Raw genomic sequence first — 22643 nt, 5'->3', positions numbered from 1 at the left:
TAATTTTTTTTTTTTTGCTGAAACTACATACTTTTAGGAAAGATTTTGTCAAATTCCAAAATTTCATCCACTAGTTTTATTTTTAGAATGAAATATGACAAGAGTAACATAACTTACTAAACAAGTTTGTAGCCAGTAGCCTTAGGGTTAAGTACATGTAAATTGGTACTGGTGTTCAGAGGTATGTTGTGTTGGTATCAGTACACTAGAATTTATATATTGTATGTTAATATCTGCTCACTTGTAGCTTTTTGTGTGATGGTATGGTATTAGCACACTAAAGTATTTTTGTGTTATACATGCACTGAAATGAGTTTTTATTTTTACAGTAGTGTTAGCACACCCGAGTGGCACATTGTTTGTTCATGTAATAACACACTGTATTGTTCTTTATGTTGGTATTGGCACACTGGTTTTTTTTCTTGTCTAAAACGATTAGAAAGAATATAGGCTTTCAAATAATAAATTGTAATAAATTGTCAATGAATTATTTTTAAGATATGTTGCATTAATTATATTTTTTTTATTTCATCATAAATAAACATTTTCAGTTTTTAGTATGGTTCTTATCTTTGTCATTTTAAAATATCTTAACACACCTTATACAGGCTCTATACCTCCTGAAGTTCCACAAATTCTGATTAATCGAGAGCGTCTTAAGCATTTGACATTTGACGTGGAGCTACTTGGAGACTGTGATGTTATTATTCAAGAATTATGTCAACGGTAGGACGTTGTTTCAGTTGGTTTCTTAACAGGAACATGTATTTAAGCATTGAAAATGTTTTTGTATGGTTGGAAGATTTCAAAAGTTGTAACATAACACTTGTGACTTGTCAGTGGTTGTGGTATATCTGGAAAAGTGTTGTGTAATATGAGTATATGTAAGTAAAATCATGAAACATTCAGGTATTTATGAAAGCCAGCATTAATATTTTAGTATTATACACTATTTAATTTTGTAATTTTAAAGTAAATATTTTAAAAATTCCTAAATATCAATATTTTGTATGTGGTATGTTGAATGAAGCATTGGTTCAGGTTAGATGTTTGTGATATCCAAGTACCAAGTTTGTAGATTTTTATGAACTAGAAACTCGAATGACCAATTTTTACAAACAGAGTATAAAATAAGAACCTCCTGTCTTTTCTGTTTGCTGAATATCACTACATTTACTTAATCAAACACAGTGGCTCCATCTACCTTTGTCCATTTTTGGAAAGACTTGCTTATATACACCTACTTCTGTTTACAACATACAAGTAACTAGTCAAAAGCTCAGAATGACACCATAGTGGGTTTCTTAGTGTTTGGGAGCAAACTCATCCTTTTGATGCTAGATTTCACAACAGTTCATGGCCTTTCTACAAATACTTTTATCTTTGGTAACAATTTTGTTTTTGTAGCGAAATTTTATGAATACTTAAGGGAAAAAGGTTAATTTATTGTATCCAGTTTCATTGGAGAGAGTTGGATTGAAAGCTATGATAAACAACTGATTTGTGTCATTTTAAACATCACTGATTTCACAACAGATGTTTGATTTTCTTTTCTTTGAGGAAAACATTTTGAAAAGTGAGCTTGTAGAATGCATATGGCATTCAGGTAGATGCTTCCCTGTTAGTTTAAAGAATTTCTTCTATCTCATTTAGTTGTATTTAAGTTGTGAATGTAATTAATATATTGGTATTTAGTTTGCTGTATGTTTGTTATAGGCTTGGGGAAAGCTGGTGTGAAGTAGAACAGGAAAGTTCTACGTTACAGCAGATATCAGAATGTCTTCCTAACCCTCTTACAAGTTTAACACCAGTATGTACAAAAAGTGTTCCCTTAACAAGTTTTTCACAATGTAGGAAAAACACTAGCACTAGCCTAATCAGAGAAAATTTTGAAGTATCCAGTAGATGGCTTGGTAGTTGCCAACTGTGCAGTACACGGCCTCTAGTAGAAGAAGAGAGTACATGCAGTGAGTGCAGTGAACTCTCTGACATCCATCTCGAAGATCCTCCAGAAAACACATCAACTATCATAGAAACATCACACAAACCTAAAAACATTAATCAAGAATCTAAAACCCTACAAGATTACAAGCAACCTGAACCCAACAAACCAACATTGCTCATACCTCCAAGTAAGTCTGTATTTATATATTATTTACTTACACATCTGAGATGTGAGAATAAAATAGTAAATGGTATTGTAGAATATATTTGATTAAAATAATGCTTCACTGTAAAAATAATGTTATAGAAAAGTTTTGATTAAATAAAGTCTGAGTTTATGTTTGTAAAATGTGTTTGATTAAAGAATAGCTGGTGTAAGATTGTAGAATATTGATAAACTGAATTAGTTTTATATAAATGTGTTAACATAAGAGATATTCACAATGACAGGGTCCCACACTTTTTTTTAAGATAAAATCTTTTAAAAATGAAACTGGTTTTCTGTCTCTTTATAAATGTTCTGCTCTCTGCTAATAGCATAATTCCCATGCTTAAAGTAATCTATTTCATTTTCTTACATTAGGCTTATTGGTATTTAATTTTAAGTGAAATATTAACAAATATGTAGTGTATTTCTAACTGGATGCTGGTTTCCAATATAATATCATAGCAGGCCATAAAATAACCTTATAATAAGAGATAAAGTTATTATGTTAAAAACTGTTATTAATACATAAAGTTTAATCGGTGTATTTTCAAATAAACGTGTTTAGAACAAAGTATTTAGCATGTGAATAACTTTATTTAGTTTCACTAAACTCTAATGCTGAGGTTGATAAACAAGGTTTAGCAAGTTGTACATATTTGTAAAAAAAAAACAAAAAAAAACGATATAGTCTTGAAATTAAAAGTTTTTTTGGCATTGGTTAGCTTACTTTTGTGAGTTATGCTACTGGTTACCTTACTTCTTACATCACTGTTGCTTTCTAGAGTGAAACATAATAACACTTTATTTTACTAAACACAGTTTACTGTAATATTCATCTGTACATTTATGATTGGACAATTAAATGTTATTGATGTGTTTTTATCGTAAACTGTAAATTTCTTTAATTTATAAATGTTATTGAAAGATTGTATTAACACCCTCTTTACCAGCCAGCCCAGCATCTTGATGAATGAAAGGTTTGAATTGTTTTTATTAAACAAAAAGATGTTTAGTACTATCTTTAAGGTCTAGGTTGTTGGACCTGACTCAAGACCATGAGATCCAGCAAGGAGAATATAACTTGTGAAGTGTCAAGTAAAATAATGTGAGAATTGGATGTAGTTGTGAATGTGATAGCTTAAGTGTACTTTTTAAGCTATACTGTGAGAGTTTAGGGAAAAACGTATTCAAACATATCAGTTGAAGTGGATATTCATCAACTGATTACTGGTTTGAGAACAGAAAATAAAATATTGGGCTCTCTCATGTAGTTAACTTCAAAACATAAAAATTCAGGCTCCTAGTGTAAGTTAACTTCAGAAGAAGAGGAGACTGGGACCACATTAATTCTAATATTCTGTGAAACTAATGTCCAAAAGGCAGTGTTGAATAAGAAGCAAATGCATTACATAATGATTTCTGTAGTTGTTCTCAAATTAAAAATTTTACTTTTTCAATGAAGAGTAAATATATATGTCCAATATAATACTACCAGAGTATAATCAATACATATTTCATCATGTCGTACTTTCATTGTAATTGTGTTGTTTGTTGGAATTTCACCCCCTATTGACCTCTCTAGGCTTCGTACTAAAAGACATTGAACTGGCTCATGTGGCAGGTGTTAATTTAAAAACGTGTAAAAATATAACAAAAAATACATTTACCATGTACAAGAACAATTCACTCATTTGAAATAAAGCTTTGAAACAATTTGTTGATTTTTTTTAAAAATCAAACTTATTATTGGTAAATAAACTAATCAAAGTATGTTTTAAGTAATATAGAGCATTGTAGGGAACCAAGAACATTTTCAAAAGTCTAAATGAATTAGATGGTTGTTTTTCTTTAATTTTTTCTGATGTGCTACAAGTACTGTACCAAGGTAAACATGGGAACAGGTAGAAAGAAAAAATGTCAAGCAGTTAAGTGGTTATTATTTGAATAGATTGAGTAAAGTACAGACAGTGGTGTACATATTTATTTATTAAAAACTATCCTGTGATAATATCATTTTCTGTTTTAGAAAACAGCTTTCTGTTTATCTCTCCCAATCGTTATATATTCCACGGAGCAGAAGAATATCCAGGAAACAGTGGTGATTTAAATAATTGTCATGACAAGGAACATACCCCAAATTCACTACACAGCCACCCTCCCACTAAGGCTATGGACAATCAAGAGTGTAAGGTTATATCTGAAACATGAAGAATGTTGAAAGATTATTTATACACAGAACAAGGACAATAACTGCTGCTTCATGCAGACACTACTACAGTGAAGTGATCACGTGTGCTCGCCCGTATGATGATGTGACTACACGTGTACTCACTAGTATGCTAAAATGATCAGATGTGACAACACAATCTTGGATATATAGAAGTGCTAATAAGAGACATCAGAAACAAACCTTATATAAATCATACAAGTGAATTACTGGATAATTTATTATGTTTGCTGTTTGTACAGAATAATGATCAATCAGTGACGAGTTTCTTCACCGATTCTCTACAAATAGTTTAATTCATAAGCGAATGTTTCATAGGCTTGTTCACTCCCAATAGAATTAATCAGTGAATGACACTAATTCATAAGCGAATGTTTCATAGACTTGTTCATTCCCAATAGAATTAATCAGTGAATAGCACTATAGTTTCATATTTTGAGAAACATTCACCAATCTAGCAAGTTTGAAAATAATGCAAACATTCTGAGGAAGAAAACAGACAAATCTTTATTACACTGACTTGTTCTTTAAATCATTTGACAGAAAAAAAAGTTTCCTAAATATCAGTATTGAAAGTGTACACTGAAACTAATTAAACATGTTTTTACTCTGAGAGCCATTAAATGTTTAATTGACCCACAGTAGTTTGAATATATAGTTTGTTTTGAATAATAATTCCCAATCTGTCAGAATGATACTTGTTGAAATGTTTAGCTAACCCTTTATAATATTACAGGTTTTATTTGAATCTGTCTGAATAGCAACTGAAATTAAGTTGGTTTCCTACAGCAGAAAACACTGCATTGTAAATGGAATACTACAAGGTTCTGGTTGAAGCTGTATTACTTGTTTGTAGAAATGTTCAAGTGAACAACTGTTGTTTTTGGAGCTAGTCTTTAACTAAAAAGAACTAACTTGAAAAGTAAAAACTGCTATCTTGTAGCATGTAAGTAGGGAAATGATGATTGTTTTAGGAAATTAGTAAAATGTAGGTGGATTTATTAGTATGAAAGGTTAGGTTTAAGTGGTTTTATCTTCAACGTGTGCAGCATGATACTCCATTTACCAACCTTGACATTGTTTTGTCTACCTCACCTGTAACAGGTTTATCTTTGTCAAGAATTGTTAAATACCTTCAACCATAAAGGACAGTATGGTGCATAATCATGTTAGGATTGTATCATGTTCTCAGTATTAATAATAATAATATAGAAAACAAAAACAATGTAAACTATTGAGCCATAAGCTCTAATTGAAAATACATTGGCTAAAGCAAAATCAGGGGAAAGAGACTTCTTCACACCTGTTGTCTTAAACAATGGTTTGTGAGACTTACATTTTACCATTTAATGGTTACAGAACTGATACACTAGTCAGGGTAGTAGTATTTTCAGGCAGGTCCTGCTGGTTAAAAGTTAACCCCCCACTTGTTTTTGATCTTTTTGTTACTCATTTCATAATAGCCTACTTGAGAAGTTGCATGATCTTTAGTAATGCACATTACAAACTGACTACAGTTGAAATTTTTTGTCAAAGATCTTGTATCGATGTGGGGGTGTATTTTAATAGTGAAAAATGAGAAACAAAGACATGATTTAAAAACCCATGAAGATAATGTATTTTAATTGTTTTATAAAATCCCATGTACGTTTAATGAGTCATACCTGTACAAACGGAGTGCTCAGTGTTCAAGCAGATAAACAACCAGTTGCTTATACATTATACCATAAAAAAAGGGTAAAAATCACTGTTTGACAATCAGTTTTATTATATTAATTGGTTTATATTTACAAGAAAGAGAAAAGTCCATAACATTAAGTAGTCAAATAAGGTTTTCTCATGTTTTAAGCAAGGTGTGTAAAAATATTTTGTATCCTTTAAGTTTATAAAGAATTTAAGAATGTGCATCAATTTATATATTTATAGACTAAATTTGTAATCATGGGTCATATAGAAATGAGACACGTGTGTAAATAAAAACTTTTCAATAGTCTCTTGGTTTTGGTTTCTTTTTTATAAAAGCATTTTAGTTGAGAAATTGTTTTACATTCTTGGATATGTAAAATTTGTTTTATACATTACTCAGACCTTCCTTCATGCAGCGTTGTAAAACTATTTATTAAATATGCAATTCCATAACTCTCGTCAGGAACATCTAAATCTTTAATCATTTAATACATTGATAAGAGAATAAGTTATATACTCAATCATTATAGATTGTCTCATAGTGGGCATGCCATCACTGAAGGTAAATAGAATATCAACAAACTTGAACATGGTTGGAAGAGAAGTCATCATCTGATGAATGAGTGCTATTTAAAGTAAGTCGTGGTTTAGACAGTCTCGTATTTAGATGAACCATACATCTGTATTTTCTTATTCTTCTGTAACCAATTTATGAACATTTGGGTCAAAGTTGCTAGAGGTTTGGAAGTAAAATCTCTAAAGACACCCCCACTTTAATGAAACTTAATACTTTCTAATAAGGTAACAATAATAATACAAGGACTTTCAGTCAGTGAAGGCTTACACGGTTCCAACCATACCTTGTAATTTTAATAACACAAATAGCATCAGTCCAGTACTGTTTGACCACAGGCCCCACACAACACATCCCCTGTAGTGCACTTAATAAATTAACCAAATCCTAGAAAACTACAAAAGATAGAGAGAACATCAGTATGGTGAAAGTGTTCCAGAAAGCATGAATAACCTTTTGTACATCCTTTTTAAGGGAGGAGCATGACCAGTTGATTTCTGGAATTAGGAACAAAGGATTACATGCATCATTATGTAGAGAAAATTACATCTTAGATTTCATTAATACTTTTGTATTATCATTGACTGCAACACTGAAACTACAAGTTTTGTCTACTACAGATACTTCTGTTTTTATCTTGGCATTTCTGACTAATACTAATAATTCATTGGGCTTTTAAAATAGAGTAGGTAACATTCTACTGTCCTGTTCTATCATCCAACTTCTCTTCAATGTGCCCAAAAATAAAACATTTAGTTATCCTTCCTCAATCATGTGCTTAAATACTAAAACCATAGGAATTTCAATTAAAAGTCATGGAGAGAATATAAAAAATTACGTCAATATTATTTCAAAGTATTATTGTACGATATTAAATGTTTCATTTTAAATATATAAATCAACTGAAACCAAAAACATTTTCAAAACTTTCAGGCTTAAGGCATTATTTAACAAGACCCCATTAACAACTTATAAACAAATAACTAGTTACAAATGTATAATTTGAATTAACTAACATGTTAATATTCTTATCTTGTGATGAGTCCTACCGTGAGCAGAAAGATACATTCATGAACATAGTAATGTTTATTACGATCAACGGGATACTGCAGTAACATAGAAGATTCGTGTTATAAGGATTACTGGTTGTGAAACACTATTTTCTTATAGCACTAAGACAGGAAATCACTTCGAAAATACCCATAAAAAAGCAGGGTTAAATTATAAATATTTACACAGCTCTGGTAAATAATTACAAAAACAATGAGGAACAAGGTATAGAAAAATTTTGTTTCACTAGGCGATGTGAAATTTATCTTGGCCAAGATAAATACACATGTTAATAATTTATGCACTGACTGGTTTTCACCAGACTGAGAAGCATGTGAAACTAAAATTTTTTTCCACAGAAGACTGGACTCTCCATGGTGTTTAGGATCTCAGATTACACATTTCATAAAACAGACAAAGGTTAATACATATCTTGCTGTAAAGACATTAGTAAAAAGTATTTTGGTGAATGTGTAGCCATTAAGAAATAAACTGAAATGAAATGTGGAGTGATAAGAGCTAAAAACATTCTTTACAGATAAATCCAAGGTTAGTGGTGGAGAAATCTACCAGTCCAAATTCAAAGAATTTCTACAAATGAAGAGTAGGTAAGAAGGCCAACAGTATTTGTGATCCATACAAAATTGATGGTATCCTGACTGCTGACAAGCATAGGCACACTGTGATCCATCATGCCTTTACTTCAGAAATACAACCTGTCTGACAAAGCAATGATCCTTTGTATTAGTAAAATAATAGCTTTCCAAAAGATACTAACTGAACACTTGCAATCACAACTTGACCTTCAATGTTCTTATATAAACATTCTTATGTGTACAAAGTTACACAAAGTCTGACAATGTCAAAGGCAACCACATAACTGAATTAATTGTGAAGTAACATGCGACATTTATAACACGATTATACAACACAAGATGCACAAGTTGTAATAGATACTGCAATTGTGTTACCAAGTTAAAGAAAACTTATCCTGAACTTTATTAACATTATATTTTTATATATGCTGTTACTCTATATATCCATTTGGTTACCATCATTGTTCTTTACTCTCAATAATTTGACAAAAATAAGAGTACAATATAGCACCATTAAGTTAAGCATTTAAAGTTCTCCATATAAATTTAGAACTGGCAGTGAAATACATTTAAGACATCAAATTTTAAAAAGTTACAAGACTTAACCTGTTCAGTGCTGTAGACGAGCTGTCCAAGTCGTTCGGTAACACAGTGCCACAGACGAGTTATTGTTTTATGTTTAGTACATATTTCTTCATTTTATGTACTACTATAAGTTTGGCTTAAAGAAAAAATAGTATTTGCTGCTTATTTCCTTTGTTTTAAAAATTACTCAATTTTGCTGAAAAACACCCGGCATAGGAGCTGCCGTAGCAGCTGAAATACTTGGCAGTCAACAGATTAAAAAATAATGGCACTACAAGTAACATTTTTACCTTATCTTTATACAATACCAATGCTTAATTACTCAATGTGTATACCGAAATGTTGATGTACTCTAACAAAAATTCATTTTCAAACTAATAAAAGTTGTCAGTTTTCACTTTAATAATTATAAGCATTTGATCATTATACAATCATTACAAGTCAATGCAGGTATTACTTGGTCAGGTTTGTCATTTACCATTCCTCTTTGTATATACAAAAAGAAACAGTTCATGTTATAGCCTCAATAAAAAAAACAGCTTGTGAATTGACAATGTTACAAATGAACTGTTAGATGATCTAATTAAAGCAAAATTTCTTTTTTATACAAACTGTAGTATTGAAGTCTGGACCAATCAGGCAGTAATCTTATTTCTTTTACAGTTCTACAACTTAAATCTGTATATAAAACAAGAAATCATGCAAAATCCAAGTTTTCAGCTAATTTAATGATGGCCTAGCCAGTTTGTAATGTACACTATATATACATACCTAACACCTACTTTAAGATATATACATTTCTTATCAGTGGTTACTCTAAAACTCGTAAGCCACTAATATTTGTTTTTTTTCTACATCTTTTTCCATGCTTAGCAATTATCATATCTGTGAATTATATGCTTGGAATACCATGTTATTCATAATTTTAACGACCTTATTACTTTAGTTGATAGTTAGGCCATTTATAGGTACTTCAGATCTAACAAGCCTTTATCTAATAAGCCACTTCAAGCTCTTTCTGGAAAGAAAACAAAACAGTTTAATATAGCAAAAATAAAAGTACTTTCCTTTAAATTATTTCCATAGCTTGTGTACTTGACAACACTTAGCCAGCTGCTATTCCAACACAACTATCACAAGTTTGTCTTCTTTTAGAACTGAATTATAATTTCTGATTTTCGTTTCAAACAATAAAACACCCCAATGAAAACAGAAATGTTTTTTCCTAATGAACTCCAGAAATGGTCATCCACTTTATTTTACTTGACTATTTCCAATTTTCCAAGCTCACAAAAATCAGCCCTTTCCACATAGGTTATTGTATAATTATTTTTCATTATCTTAGCTAATCTAACCTTATACCTTTCTAATTTTAACATCAGTTACTTATATGACAGTAAAGAAAAAATATATATAAAATGAAATCTGGGACTTGTGTTTGATGTCTTTGCCTTTCACTGTCAGTCACCAACAAAATACAAGACTGTTTCGTACTTGTTATTACGGCCACAAGAAAATTAATGTGCAGAGAATATACAGTGTATCAGTATAATCATAACAGTATTATAAAGCAAAAAAATTTATTTCAAGGTATCTAAATAAAATAAACAGAAACTACTGATAATAATTTTGTAAAACTGTTCTGTTTTTGTTTTCACTAAAAGTAACATTTTTGAGACTAGATAACCAATTGGAACACAAACACCTTAAGTTAATCCAGCCCTTTAGAATGAGATTACTCATTTTACAGTAGCAGATGTTAATTATAAAAATAACATTAGTCCTATTTAAATAGTGTTTTTGCAGTTTTGACTTTTAATAAACAAGTCATGATTGATCCAAACCAAAATAACTTTGTTGTTACTTGTTTCTTAACTTTGTTTAGTACTTAATAAATACCACTACAATTTCATGATTAATTGTATGTTTTCTGTGTTTAAGCAAGTGTTAAAAATAATGTGAAAGAAAACAAACAAACACCATTTATCTTAAAATTTCTTTTGTTTCAATATAGAAGAAACATAATAAAACAAGAATTATTTACATTCACATGACTGAAATCCAAAACCAGCATTTCACTTCAGTTTCTTCCATAACTAATTATCGTCACCATCTTCAATTTTTGGTGCAAGATAATACTTCATGTAACCCATGTCAGCAATTTTGTATTCCACAGCTAAAAAAATAGAATATTTTAGAAACTTAACCCCAAAAACGTGAATCTTAAAAGTTATCATTTCATAAAAACATTTATCTAGACAAGAAGAAAACAAAAAAAACCTTTCCTTCCTTGCACGATCAATGTTAACTGAATAAATCAAAGATGTTAATTGTTTATAATGTCTTTTTAAAAGTACTCACCAAGGGGAACATCAGAAGACATTGAAAGCTGAACCTGAGCTGCCAGCGGAGTTGCTTTAGTAAAGGAATTCAAGTAACGAAGGGCAAATGTTAGGGATACTGCCTCCTGCATCTCTATGATCACTGCCTCCTCTTCTTTGTCAACGTTTGCAGTTTGTGATAACTTAATGTTTCCTAGTTAACAATTCAGAAAATAGTTAATGATCTATTTCTTGACTAAACCATACAAAAATTTATTGATAACAATGAAAAAGAGAAACTTTATCATTTAGAAAAGGTCAAGTACATTACATTAAAAGCTGTTTTTGAATATGCAAATCAGTAAGTCATGGTACAATAACAAACACAGAACTGCAAAAAACTAATAGAACAGCATGAATCACAACTAATATTGTGAATGTTTGGTCAGCAGTGTAATGCCATAAGAAATTAATCTTGTGAAGTGTGTATATATATATATATATATCAGCATTTACAATGCAAAATAAAACTAGCAGTTTAGAATATACAAGACAGAAACATCCCTTGTACTTAATGGTAGTGGAAATTAAAAAAAAAAAGATCAACTGGGGGATTGAGGACTATCCAAGATGCCTGTAACAAGCTTCCTCGGCAGTTATTCAAATGTCACATACCTCAAGCAACTGGAGAATGAAATGATTATTCATTGTATTACATGAAGAAATATATAATATCAACAAATTAAAAATTACAATTAAATTAATATAAACAAAATTAATTTACCAAATCAGTGTTTCCAATTATTTCAAGTAACTGAAATATTTTTCTCAAAGAATTAAAGGTTGTTCAACTGGTTAGTGTCAACTGAAAAATAACCAGCTAATCATAAATAGCATTTTTAATTATTCTAATTATCCAAGTTAAGTTTAATGTAATCAGTTAATAAAATCTTAATTCATGAAATTCCACTAATGACTCAGCTTTACCAATGAGACACCAGATGCATCTATAGATTTCTGTGCAATCACAGTTAAAACAGATACGTTAAATAAAGTTCCAATGAGAAGTACTGTGATGTTGACAACCTTACAAAAACAGCCTTTTGCACTGGAAAGCTGCAGTCCAGATGCACGACTATACGTGACATGAACTGTCACGACATGGTGAGATAAAATCATTTTAGCACAATGTACTCAACCTATAGAATTTCACAACTTTCCTGTAAAGTCTTTGCATTACCAGCAGCCTTGCTTATATTTTAACAAGTAAATGCATCAAGCACAGTTTAACTCAGATTCAAATCGATTACATTACTTTCTTCCAAGACACTATTTTAAGTCATAATAGATACTGCTTTGCCATTAAATACTTAAATTATATTGCTTATCAGTAAAACTAACTTTAATTATTTTTAAATTACTGATAGAAATACAGTTGTAAATGTTTTATTTTATCAAACCCCTACAGTTCATATATGATTACTTTTTAACCATTAAAGATGAACAATCAATAAAATTTGTTAATCAATTAATCATCTGAATTATTTAAATTAAGCTAGTAAATTATTCCCTCATGTGACTAATGAGGCTACTTCCAAACTGTTGTAGGCTTTAAGACATTTTCAAAATATCTATCATTTAATTTGTTTTGAATTTTGCACAAAGCTACTCTCAAGCTATCTGTCCCTAATTTAGTAGTGTAAGACTAGAGGGAAGGCAGTTAGTCATCACCACCCACCGCCAACTCTGGGGCTACTCTTTTACCAACGAATAGTAGGATGGACTATTACATTATAACGCCCCACGGCTGAAAGGGTGAGCATGTTTGGTGCGACCGATATTCGAACCCACAACCCTCAGATTACGAGTCGCATGCCTTAACACGCTGGGCCATGCCAGGCCCTATCATTTAACAAAATAAACATCTTCATATACAACAATTTATTATTTGCATGAACTGTACTTTGAATTATTTTGACAATGTTACAATAACATACTAAGTGTAACATAAAACCTGTAACAAGCTGCAAATATGACTTCAAGTTTTGTATATTTCTCCCAAATGTCTAGAACTTACTGTATTAAAATTACCATTTTTTAACGAGCATTACTTTGAGACATTTACAAAAATCTTTTTAAATAAGGTCACTAAATTTTTTTTGTTGCCCTACAAAACTCACAAATAAAACAATTTTGAAAGTACAACTGTTTCTGACATGAGCTGAATATGCACCTCACTATTAGAGAATATTTTTTAAAAACATGTTCAAGAACACAAGATTTACCACTAACATTCATGTTAGTTAAAAAGAAAGACCTTACTACATGGAGTACTTATTTTAAACATTTTTCAAACAATAGAAAAAAATATTAATCAAAGGTTTGACTAACGTTATTTTATTACTACAAACTGTATTTTTTGCTTGTATTTTAAACCGTCTCAACAAAGATCATTACATAACTATCATTTACATTCTCACAAGTTTTTTTTTTAATGTCGCATAAAGCTACTCTAGGGCTATCTGTGCTAGCCGTCCCTAATTTAGCAGTGTAAGACTAGAGGGAAGGCAGCTAGTCATCACCACCCACCACCAACTCTTGGGCTACTCTTTTACCAATGAATAGTGGGATTGACCGTCACATAATGCCCCCACAGCTGAAAGGGCAAGCATGTTTGGCACGACCGGGATGCGAACCTGCAACCCTCAGATTACGAGTCGCACGCCTTAACACGCTTGGCCATGCCAGGCCTATTCCCACAATAGCAGAAGAAACATTGATATTTCACAAAACTCAAACTTCAAAGGAAGATTTACTTCATGACCCTTATAGAGGAATATTTACAAACATATTCAAAATATTTCAAGACTCACCAGTGCCAAGGTCACCACTGGCTGAAAATTTTACCCCTTCCTTTGAGCACGAAATTACCACTGAATCCCCTATCTGGCTGAGGTCACGACAGATTCTCTGAAACTCAACAGCAGGCATCTTGATGACAACACTATACTCCGTATCCTAATAAGTTAAAAAAAAATCCAAACAGTAATAAAATTATATTTAGTTTCACTGAAAAGTAGCAATATAGGACTATACTGTTGTAGTGTTCTATCACCAAGTGATTTTTTTTAGGTTATTTGTTAAAAAGAATGGCACATCCACTCCATGTAATTATAGCATCAATTTCTTCAATAACATTTCCTTCAAGCTACACTCACTTTGATGCAAGTTACAAGTTTAAGTTCACAAACACTTTAACACAAATTATGAAACTAATGTAGGTTTCATACACTAATACTTTACAGATTTTTTCAAACTCAACTTACAGAAGCACCAATTATCACTAAATAACTTCATTCACTTAGCAACTATTCAGTTTTCCCCACACTGAATACTTCGCTCACTTCATAAATCATGTTCACAACTAATATCCATTCAGGTCTAGATATCAGTCATGTTTCTAGATTTTTGACATCATCATGAACTACATAGGTATTCTAAGACTAATATCATTAATTTAGTTTATTTTATGCCCCATAGCAAACAAGCTAAAACAATACTTTGGTTCTTACACATACTTTCACTAGTTTTTATTCTACTTGTACATCTTTCAACAAATAGACATAGAAACAAAGTAATAAAATGTTATAGATAGTTTTCCTTCAAGTTTACATTTGTTTTTATTTTTAATGAAATAAGTCAATTTAATTATGGTATAAATTTCTTATAAATAAGTCATTTGAATTTAGTGTAGAAAATAAATTTTCACAAAACCCATTAAACTGTTAAAAAAAAAAAAAAAACTTACTAAATTATTTATACACTTTCAACCATGCACTTGTTCTCCAGTTTCAATACCTAACATATTCTGACTTGAGTTAAAAGTATAAAATATATTAAGTCGTACTTACACACAGTTGTCAGGTCATTGGATCACCAACCTACGGCTACACTAAATGTAGCTTTTCACATCTATGTACTACAACTAATTTAAAACACAAATTTTGTACTATAAAGAATTCCATACAAACACACAGATATAGTTTGTATGACCGAGAAAATATCATCTGTAAAGAGCTCGATTACCTCAAAACGTTCAATTAATATTTCTAACCTGAAACAAGTTTACTTACAGGTATTCCAAGATGTTCAGTATCCAGGTTCATTAACTTCATTTCATAATCAGACACTTTCTCTTGATCTAAAAAAAGTTAGATTATTAAATAAGAACACTTACAACTTCACATGTTATACAATATATTTCTAACAAAACATTGTTATTATTTTGCTTATAAAGCAAATTAGTTTTTCTCTTCTCTGATAAATTTGAAAAGTAGGATAGTTAATGACAACCCATATTAACATATTCCTACATATTTTTGTTTTGTTTTTTGTAACTATTAGCATCAAACAGTTAAAGATTTTATATGACATGAAACTCAAAGACTATAGCCACAAACAATTTTGATATTGATAGTTAAGGGACGTTTCACCAAAATAAGACAAGCAGAAGACTTAAAGATGACTGGATGGCAATGATAACATACAAAAAAAATAACTTTTCAAACAAATGACAAAAGGTTAATTTGTTTTCAAATGAAAATGATTTTTTGAAGAGGGTTAACCACATTACTTGCATCCATTTGTTTTTATTTAGGTTTTAATGTTAATGTGTTTTCCTCACCTGAAAAAGTTTTACTTCTAGCAGAATCAAACTTATAGTCCTAATTCTTTTTCTTGACAGATGAATTTTTTTTAATTTATTACTTGTTATGAAAAAAGGAAACATTCATCAATAGGTCAAGTTCTCTTCAAAATCACAAAGAAATTGTTGTCATACAATGTAAAATGTGACCAGATATCCTTGCTGTCTGCCAAGTTATTTTAGTAACAATCGATTTTCAAAATACCACAACTATGGCACCAAAAGTAGTTCCCCCCACAACAATAAGGCCCTAGAACTGCCCCTGAACATCTTTACTCAAATACATTAATGATTACTTACAACTATATGTTTTGTTCTAACCAATATTAATAATTAACCTCAAAACCCACATCTTCTAAAATCTTTAAATACCATGTTATTCAACAAACCTACAAATCATATTCAAAACCTGGTTTCTGTCAAACCTTACACCTACTTAATATAAACAGTATTGACACTTACTTGGGGCTTCAAAAACAAATGTGACAGAGTCTGCATCATCCTGAGCTTTTATAGTAATGACATCATCATTGGCTGCACACTTCAAAATTTTTGACATACTGGAATTTAAAAATTAGCTATACTTTACAAATAGCAACTTCAAGTAAGTGAAAACTATGGAAATGAGGCCTGAGCCAGTTTTGTCTATTGGATGTGATGCTATTTGTTTAAAAAAAAAGAAAAAATACACAAATATTATTTATTAAAAAAAAAGAAAAAACACTCAGCACTGATGACTTAAGCTTCTTGTACAACATGAATCCATACTAAATTTCTTTATAAATTGTGTAAGAGAAATAAAAATTTTGGAATTTAAAAAACTTTCAAAGAGTGATAAAAAAAAAAGGGAACAAGGCTGAAATGCTGTAAACATCATCTATTCAAATTACAACCTGTTATTCTGGATCCATGTAATTATCTAACATTACATTTTACAGAATCAAAACAGGGTTTTGTAGTTTAGGTAAGTAATATCTACAGTAGATATAGCCTTGTTTACTTTCTTTTTATGATCTCCATCTGCAGGTTTTCAAATTCAATTTTCTTTGCTCACTTTTTTATGTTCAACTATGTGCAAAATATTACTTGATATGGTAGTTTACACATTCTAATTATAATAAACATAGCTACGTAGCTAACTAATACTAGTCATGATGATTTACTGTAGCAGTTAACTATTTGATCACATTAGTTTCAGATGTAAAATGTTGAGCTGCAGTTGGTAATTTGTTTAACAATATTGTAAGCAGGTATAGTTTCCGAGCATTTAAATTCTCTATATTATATGCAAGTAGCAACAGACAAACATATGCCTAGATAAATGCACACACACACACACATCACATAAAACTTTAACGATACAAAACACAATTTTCAACAAATATATACATTAAAACTTCGTTTTAAATAAACCTGTATTTTAAACTAACTACTTTACAAATGTGTGTAATAAAATTCAATATTAGGTGTATTAATTTCATTCACACACAGTACAACAAATGACTCCCTAAAGACACCAACTGTAAATGTACAAAGATGATACAATCATCTAATGGTCATCTGTTACTAGCTCGTAATTCCTCTTTCACATTCTAATTAAGCTCTTCAAAATATATCTCAAGACACCTGGTATGGGTATTAGAACTTTTATTAAAATAAAGTACAGATCGAAACTTTGTTCTCTATTTTATTTTAATAAAAGTTTTAATACCATCACCAACCGTCTTTTAGATACACTTTTACTTCAAGTGGGTTTCCCGTCATCTCGAAAAGCTCTTCAAATGAACACCATATGTTTGCAAGAAAGCTAACTTCAAAGGGTAATGATAACAATTTAACATTGTTTATATTAGAGTAATGAGATTTGTTTTTTTTTAGATCACATAGAATATTCAACAAAAGGTTTGGGTCAAATGTACCAAGCTGTTTTTATTGTAAGCTGACAAGAGAATAATCATTACAAACGACCCATTTTGAGCGGATTTTCACTTCCTTGTAACTGTAACATACATGTTTTGTCAATTTTATATGCGTACAGTCTTAGCAGTCATTAATAAATATTTTAAATGTTGTTTGAACCAAATGTATTCTGTTTAAGGTGCTTTTTGTCCGAACGTTATTTTATTACTTGGGTTTCGTGCAATTCCTTGCAATTGCCATTATAAACCTATACAACGATTCATGAAAACAATTCTTTGTTCCGTATATACTGGTAGTGGTAACTCACAAACTAACAAGATGTGAATTGTAACTAACTTCTAAGTAACTACAAAACTCACCACAATTTTAATAAAGTTACAAGAAATACTAATTATCAAAAAAGTAATTTTTACCTTGCAAGATTCATTCCCATTGATATGTTTCTATCACAACGGTACTTGTCGAAACCATCACTTCTTAAATTTACCGAAACAAGGCTGACGTGAGAATTGTCCATCGCCTGTAAGCTGACGCCAGTAGCTGAGCAGTCCCATGTTGCTTCGTTGATCAAATCTTTGATAGCTTCTAAAACTTTCTTCAACAACGATCCTTGAACGAGACGTGCTTCAAACATATTTATATAAATTATTTGATAGTCTGAAATGAAAACAAACCTTAACAGAACAATCCTATACCTGCTCCAAAGATGTCTCCTACCTCAAAACTGCGAAATCTTTACCGCCAAAGTCAGTATTTCCCGCCACCTAATCTACAGCATACGCATGCGCATTATCATGTTGAGACACGTTTCTTTTACTCAATTACGAACAATTCGAGGTATAACAAGTTAACGAGCTGACAAAACATGCCTGCAAAATATGTTGTAATTAATGAAAATATTTGTTTAAAATTCCAGTTCATAAATATTAAATTATCAAAACAGGAAACTTTTATTTGTTAAAAAATAAACCTGGCAAAATGTTCAATATATTTTATTTCATTTTAAGTTATCAATATCAACAATTTCAACAAAACTATTTTCAAATAATTAAGCGGAAATGAATCGACTTACTTATTTGTTTAGTTAAAATATCTAAACGTGTTTTCACTTTTAATTTGAAGTTTCGTTTTATTAATTATTTTCAAGATTATTCCAGTATCACTTCATAACACCCAACTATAGAAAAATCCTCATGGTATTTTCAGCTAAAACCGATTTCGTGTAAGAATAAATCATTCTAGTTTGCTATAGAAAGAAAGTTTCCTAATATATATTTCAAGATGTATAGTGAGATCCGTTAAAAATTCATTCGTTTATCAAAGCAAGCCCCCGGTGAAATCGCGTAAAACTTACAGACTTAGAAGACTAAAATGCGGGTTCTCCCAATGATACAGCGATTTGTTTGTGAACATAGACCGATAGAAACTAGTTTTCGATATCCGTAGTAGGCAGAGCACAGATAGCCCTTTCTGTAGCTTTGTGCTAAATAACAAACAGTAAAATTTAGGTTTCGATTTCATGCGATTGACACAGTAGATAGCCCAATGTAAGTTTGTTCTGAAACAAAATCAAACAAACAAATAAATTATTTTGGGCAAAGCTACAAAATAAGAGGTGTGCGTTACAAGTCCGTATATTTACCACTGACCCATTGGGAATCCTCTAAAACTAATTTAGTATGAGTTAAGAAATAAGTGTATTGAACACAAAATGTAATACACAGTGAAACAATATCCATTTATACAACACAAATAAACATTTGTGTACTTCACTTTGTGAACAACGGCCAGACGTCTTTATTGGAATCAAGATGGCTATACCCCTTTAATATTTGTTTTCAAGCTGACCAACGTATTCAGGTTGATTAAATATTCAATCCCATCATTAACGTCAGAGTTGTTCAAAACAATTAATGCTACCAAGACACTGGTTGTTCCTTTTCAAACTTTAGACAGGCCAATGCTGTCGATATCTGTGCACAATGTACACATTGTAGCTTCACAAGCCATGAGCAATCTCTGCGTGATCTCAAAGTTGTGACAAAAAAACAGAAAAAAGACAGTAAGAATGAAAGCAACTTCATGACTGTCTTAACTACATGTTATGTGAAAACTTCAGATATCAGTATAACTAACTAAATTCAGAAATGTACTATATTAAAATAACAAGGTAGAAAATGTATGGTGCACTTATATATATATCACACTTTTTGTCCCCTCTTTATTTTAGCACTGTCCTCAAACTAACATCAGTCTTAACTCTAAAATCAATAAAAGCTACACACGCTAATTGGTCAAAGGGTATGGTAACTTTCTATCACCCCTGTCAATATTTACTTGCAACACGATATTTTAACAAATAAGTAAAATTAACAAAAGCCCTTCAGGCCCGGCATCGCCAAGCGTGCTGAGGCGTTCGACTCGTAATCTGAAGGTCGCGGGTTTGAATCTCAGTCGCACCAAGCATGCTCGCCCTTTCAGCCGTGGGGGCGTTATAACCTTACGATCAATCCCACTATTTGTTGGTAAAAGAGTAGCCCAAGAGTTGGGTGGTGAAATTCAAAACAAACAAAAGCTCTTCAACAATGACTTAGTCAAACAACCCAAAACACACTTCTTACAGCAGCATACAGAGTTCCAAGAACTACATCATCAAAATTCATACATAAATATTCGAACATACCAACCATACCGGATAGACTCCTACATAGTACAATAACGTACTTTGATAAGAATTAGATGAAAAATGAATTACTATGCGAACTAGATAGGTACCTCATACATGATGAAGTTAGTCCTAAACATCTCTCTTCAGTCAATTTATATTTTAAACATAAAAATAGTGCCACCAACAAACTTGACATTCTGCTGTTAGGGCAAAGTAACAACTATATATGTACCAAAATGCATGTACATTGCCCTGAAAAGGAACAAAATAATATTCAGTCTAAATTCTACTACTGTAAGACCAACATAAATACGAGGAGGAGGAAGAGGTCAAGTGGAACCTGACCCTCCAGGGCATAAACATATACCCAAACACCGAGAGAGAGAGAGAGAGAATGATTTAGTTAATACAGTTTTATCACTGTAAATAAAGATACCTTTCAACAATAGTTGCACAAATAAAAATCCAGAGGTACAGTTTTTGAGTTTTTTTTTTTTTTTTTTAATTTTATCATAGCCCGACGTGCCGTCAAGGCGCTCGACTCATAATCTGAGAGTCGCGGGTTCTAATGCCCGTCCCACCAAACATGGTAGCCCTTTCAGCCGTGGGGGCTTTATAATAAGACGTCCAAATTCGTTGGTAAAAGAGTAACCCAAGAGTTGGCTAGTTGCCTGCCCTCTAGTCTCACACTCCCCAAATTAGGGGCAGGTAATGTAGATAGCCCACATGAAGCTTTGCGGGGAATGCAAAAACAAACAAACTTGATAATAAAAGAGAACTATTAAAGATGTGATAAAACTGTCTATTATAGGTAAGGCTGTAAGGAATATACTGCTTTTAGTACATCAAAGAGATGAATCTCAGTCAAATCAAGGTCGAAGAGATTATAACTGAAGTAGAAAAGTTTAGTGACTGAATGAAAGGTCTTGAAAACGAATTGTTAAATAGAGAGATTAAACCAGCCATCCCCTTTGTGTATTAGCTCAAGAGTTTCAATCTAAAATCCCATTGATATCTGACTTACCTAATAGATTTGGAGTGACACACTAGAAAGAAATATTCAGAGTAAAGTTCCTCTTTCCCTTTGTCTGACTAATCAGACATCATAAAATAGGAATTAGCTGGATTTATTTAAAAAGAAACCAATCCACATGTCTGTATATTTACTGATGGGAAGCCATACAGTATGTCGATCAACACTGGTTTTACAATTACAGCCAGTTTATTTACTAGTAAAAAGAAATGAGAAATCACCTCTGGAACAAAAGAAGTAGTGATGCATGTACCAAAAGGAAAGTTTCAAGCTCTTTAATGTAAGAAACATTTCTGTACCTCATCATATTTGGCTAAGTGACATCAAGGAAATGTGCACGTTGAGAACTGACTTTAGATAGAGACACAGATATGAGGTTAGGCTAGCTTCATAGCCTATAACCAAGAAATCCCTGTGAACCCAATGACAGCTGCTACGTTAGATATTGAATTTTCAAGAATAATAATACTCATAGCAGGATTTACTAAAAATAAATTTACATTTAGTGACATCAAGAACAAAACATCCCAGTATGCTCTGAAGGATTAATGGCTGGTATAATTCTCGTGGATATTTTCTTACTCTTATAGTTATGTGATATCATTTTTAATAATTCGTTATCTACACCAACTATTAAGAAGTCAAATAAGTTTTGTTAGACTACCAATTGTGAACAAGCATTCAACAACATGAAGTAATAATTAACCACTATCCCCATATTAGTATATCTAATTATTGACTATACAGTTATTTTAGGTACAGAAACTAGTGATTTTACAGTAGGACAAGTGCCACAAATCCAAGTTAGACAAGAACATGTAATTTCCTGCTATAGACAATAAATATCATAAATGCAAACTAAAAATAGCTACTAAGTGTTTGTGTTTCAATAATCGTGGTGGGTAGATAACAGAAAGCCCACTGTATATATTTGTGCTTAATAACAACCAAAATTACAACAAAATTATTCTTGACAATTGAGTAAAAATGCGAAACATGCTTCTCGAGAGTTCTACCGCTCTAGATTCAAATTGTTTCTTCCGCCTATGCTGTTCATCTTCTAACCTATCATTTAAAAATTAGGAACGGCTAGCGGAAATAGTTCTTGTACGAATATTCGAAAAAA

The 22643-nt window shown here is 31.3% G+C and overlaps 2 protein-coding genes across 4 annotated transcripts in view; one reads left to right on the top strand and one right to left on the bottom strand.

Moving 5' to 3' along the window:
* The window catches only part of LOC143252437 (NAD-dependent protein deacetylase sirtuin-1-like), a 49018-nt gene extending 42646 nt beyond the window's left edge, over nt 1-6372 (top strand). The window contains exons 9-11 of the mRNA XM_076504538.1: nt 609-726; nt 1717-2132; nt 4179-6372. Of these exons, the coding sequence (XP_076360653.1) occupies nt 609-726; nt 1717-2132; nt 4179-4360 (716 nt within the window). The 3' untranslated portion in view covers nt 4361-6372. The remainder of the gene's footprint in view (nt 1-608; nt 727-1716; nt 2133-4178) is intronic.
* A 104-nt stretch (nt 6373-6476) lies between these two features.
* PCNA (Proliferating cell nuclear antigen) lies at nt 6477-18601 on the bottom strand. Of its 3 annotated transcripts, none has more exons than XR_013028996.1 (7): nt 18230-18601; nt 16359-16456; nt 15325-15392; nt 14065-14209; nt 11232-11405; nt 10915-11046; nt 6477-8405 (listed from the first exon to the last, which is right to left on the bottom strand). XR_013028996.1 is itself a non-coding variant. In XM_076504539.1 (6 exons), the coding sequence occupies exons 1-6, from the start codon at nt 18448-18450 to the stop codon at nt 10967-10969; spliced, it is 786 nt and encodes a 261-aa protein (XP_076360654.1). In that variant the 5' UTR covers nt 18451-18601; the 3' UTR covers nt 10853-10966. The 3 variants fall into 3 exon arrangements, 1 of the variants encoding a protein (XP_076360654.1); XR_013028995.1 differs by having other exon boundaries at nt 6477-7136; XM_076504539.1 differs by lacking the exon at nt 6477-8405 and having other exon boundaries at nt 10853-11046.
* Between the last annotated feature and the right edge of the window lie 4042 nt (nt 18602-22643).

The sequence above is a fragment of the Tachypleus tridentatus genome, chromosome 6 (genome assembly GCF_004210375.1).
Source record: "Tachypleus tridentatus isolate NWPU-2018 chromosome 6, ASM421037v1, whole genome shotgun sequence".
NCBI lineage: Eukaryota > Metazoa > Arthropoda > Merostomata > Xiphosura > Limulidae > Tachypleus > Tachypleus tridentatus.
The sequence above is the reverse complement of the archived record's forward strand: the minus strand, read 5'-3'. Positions and strand labels throughout refer to the sequence as shown.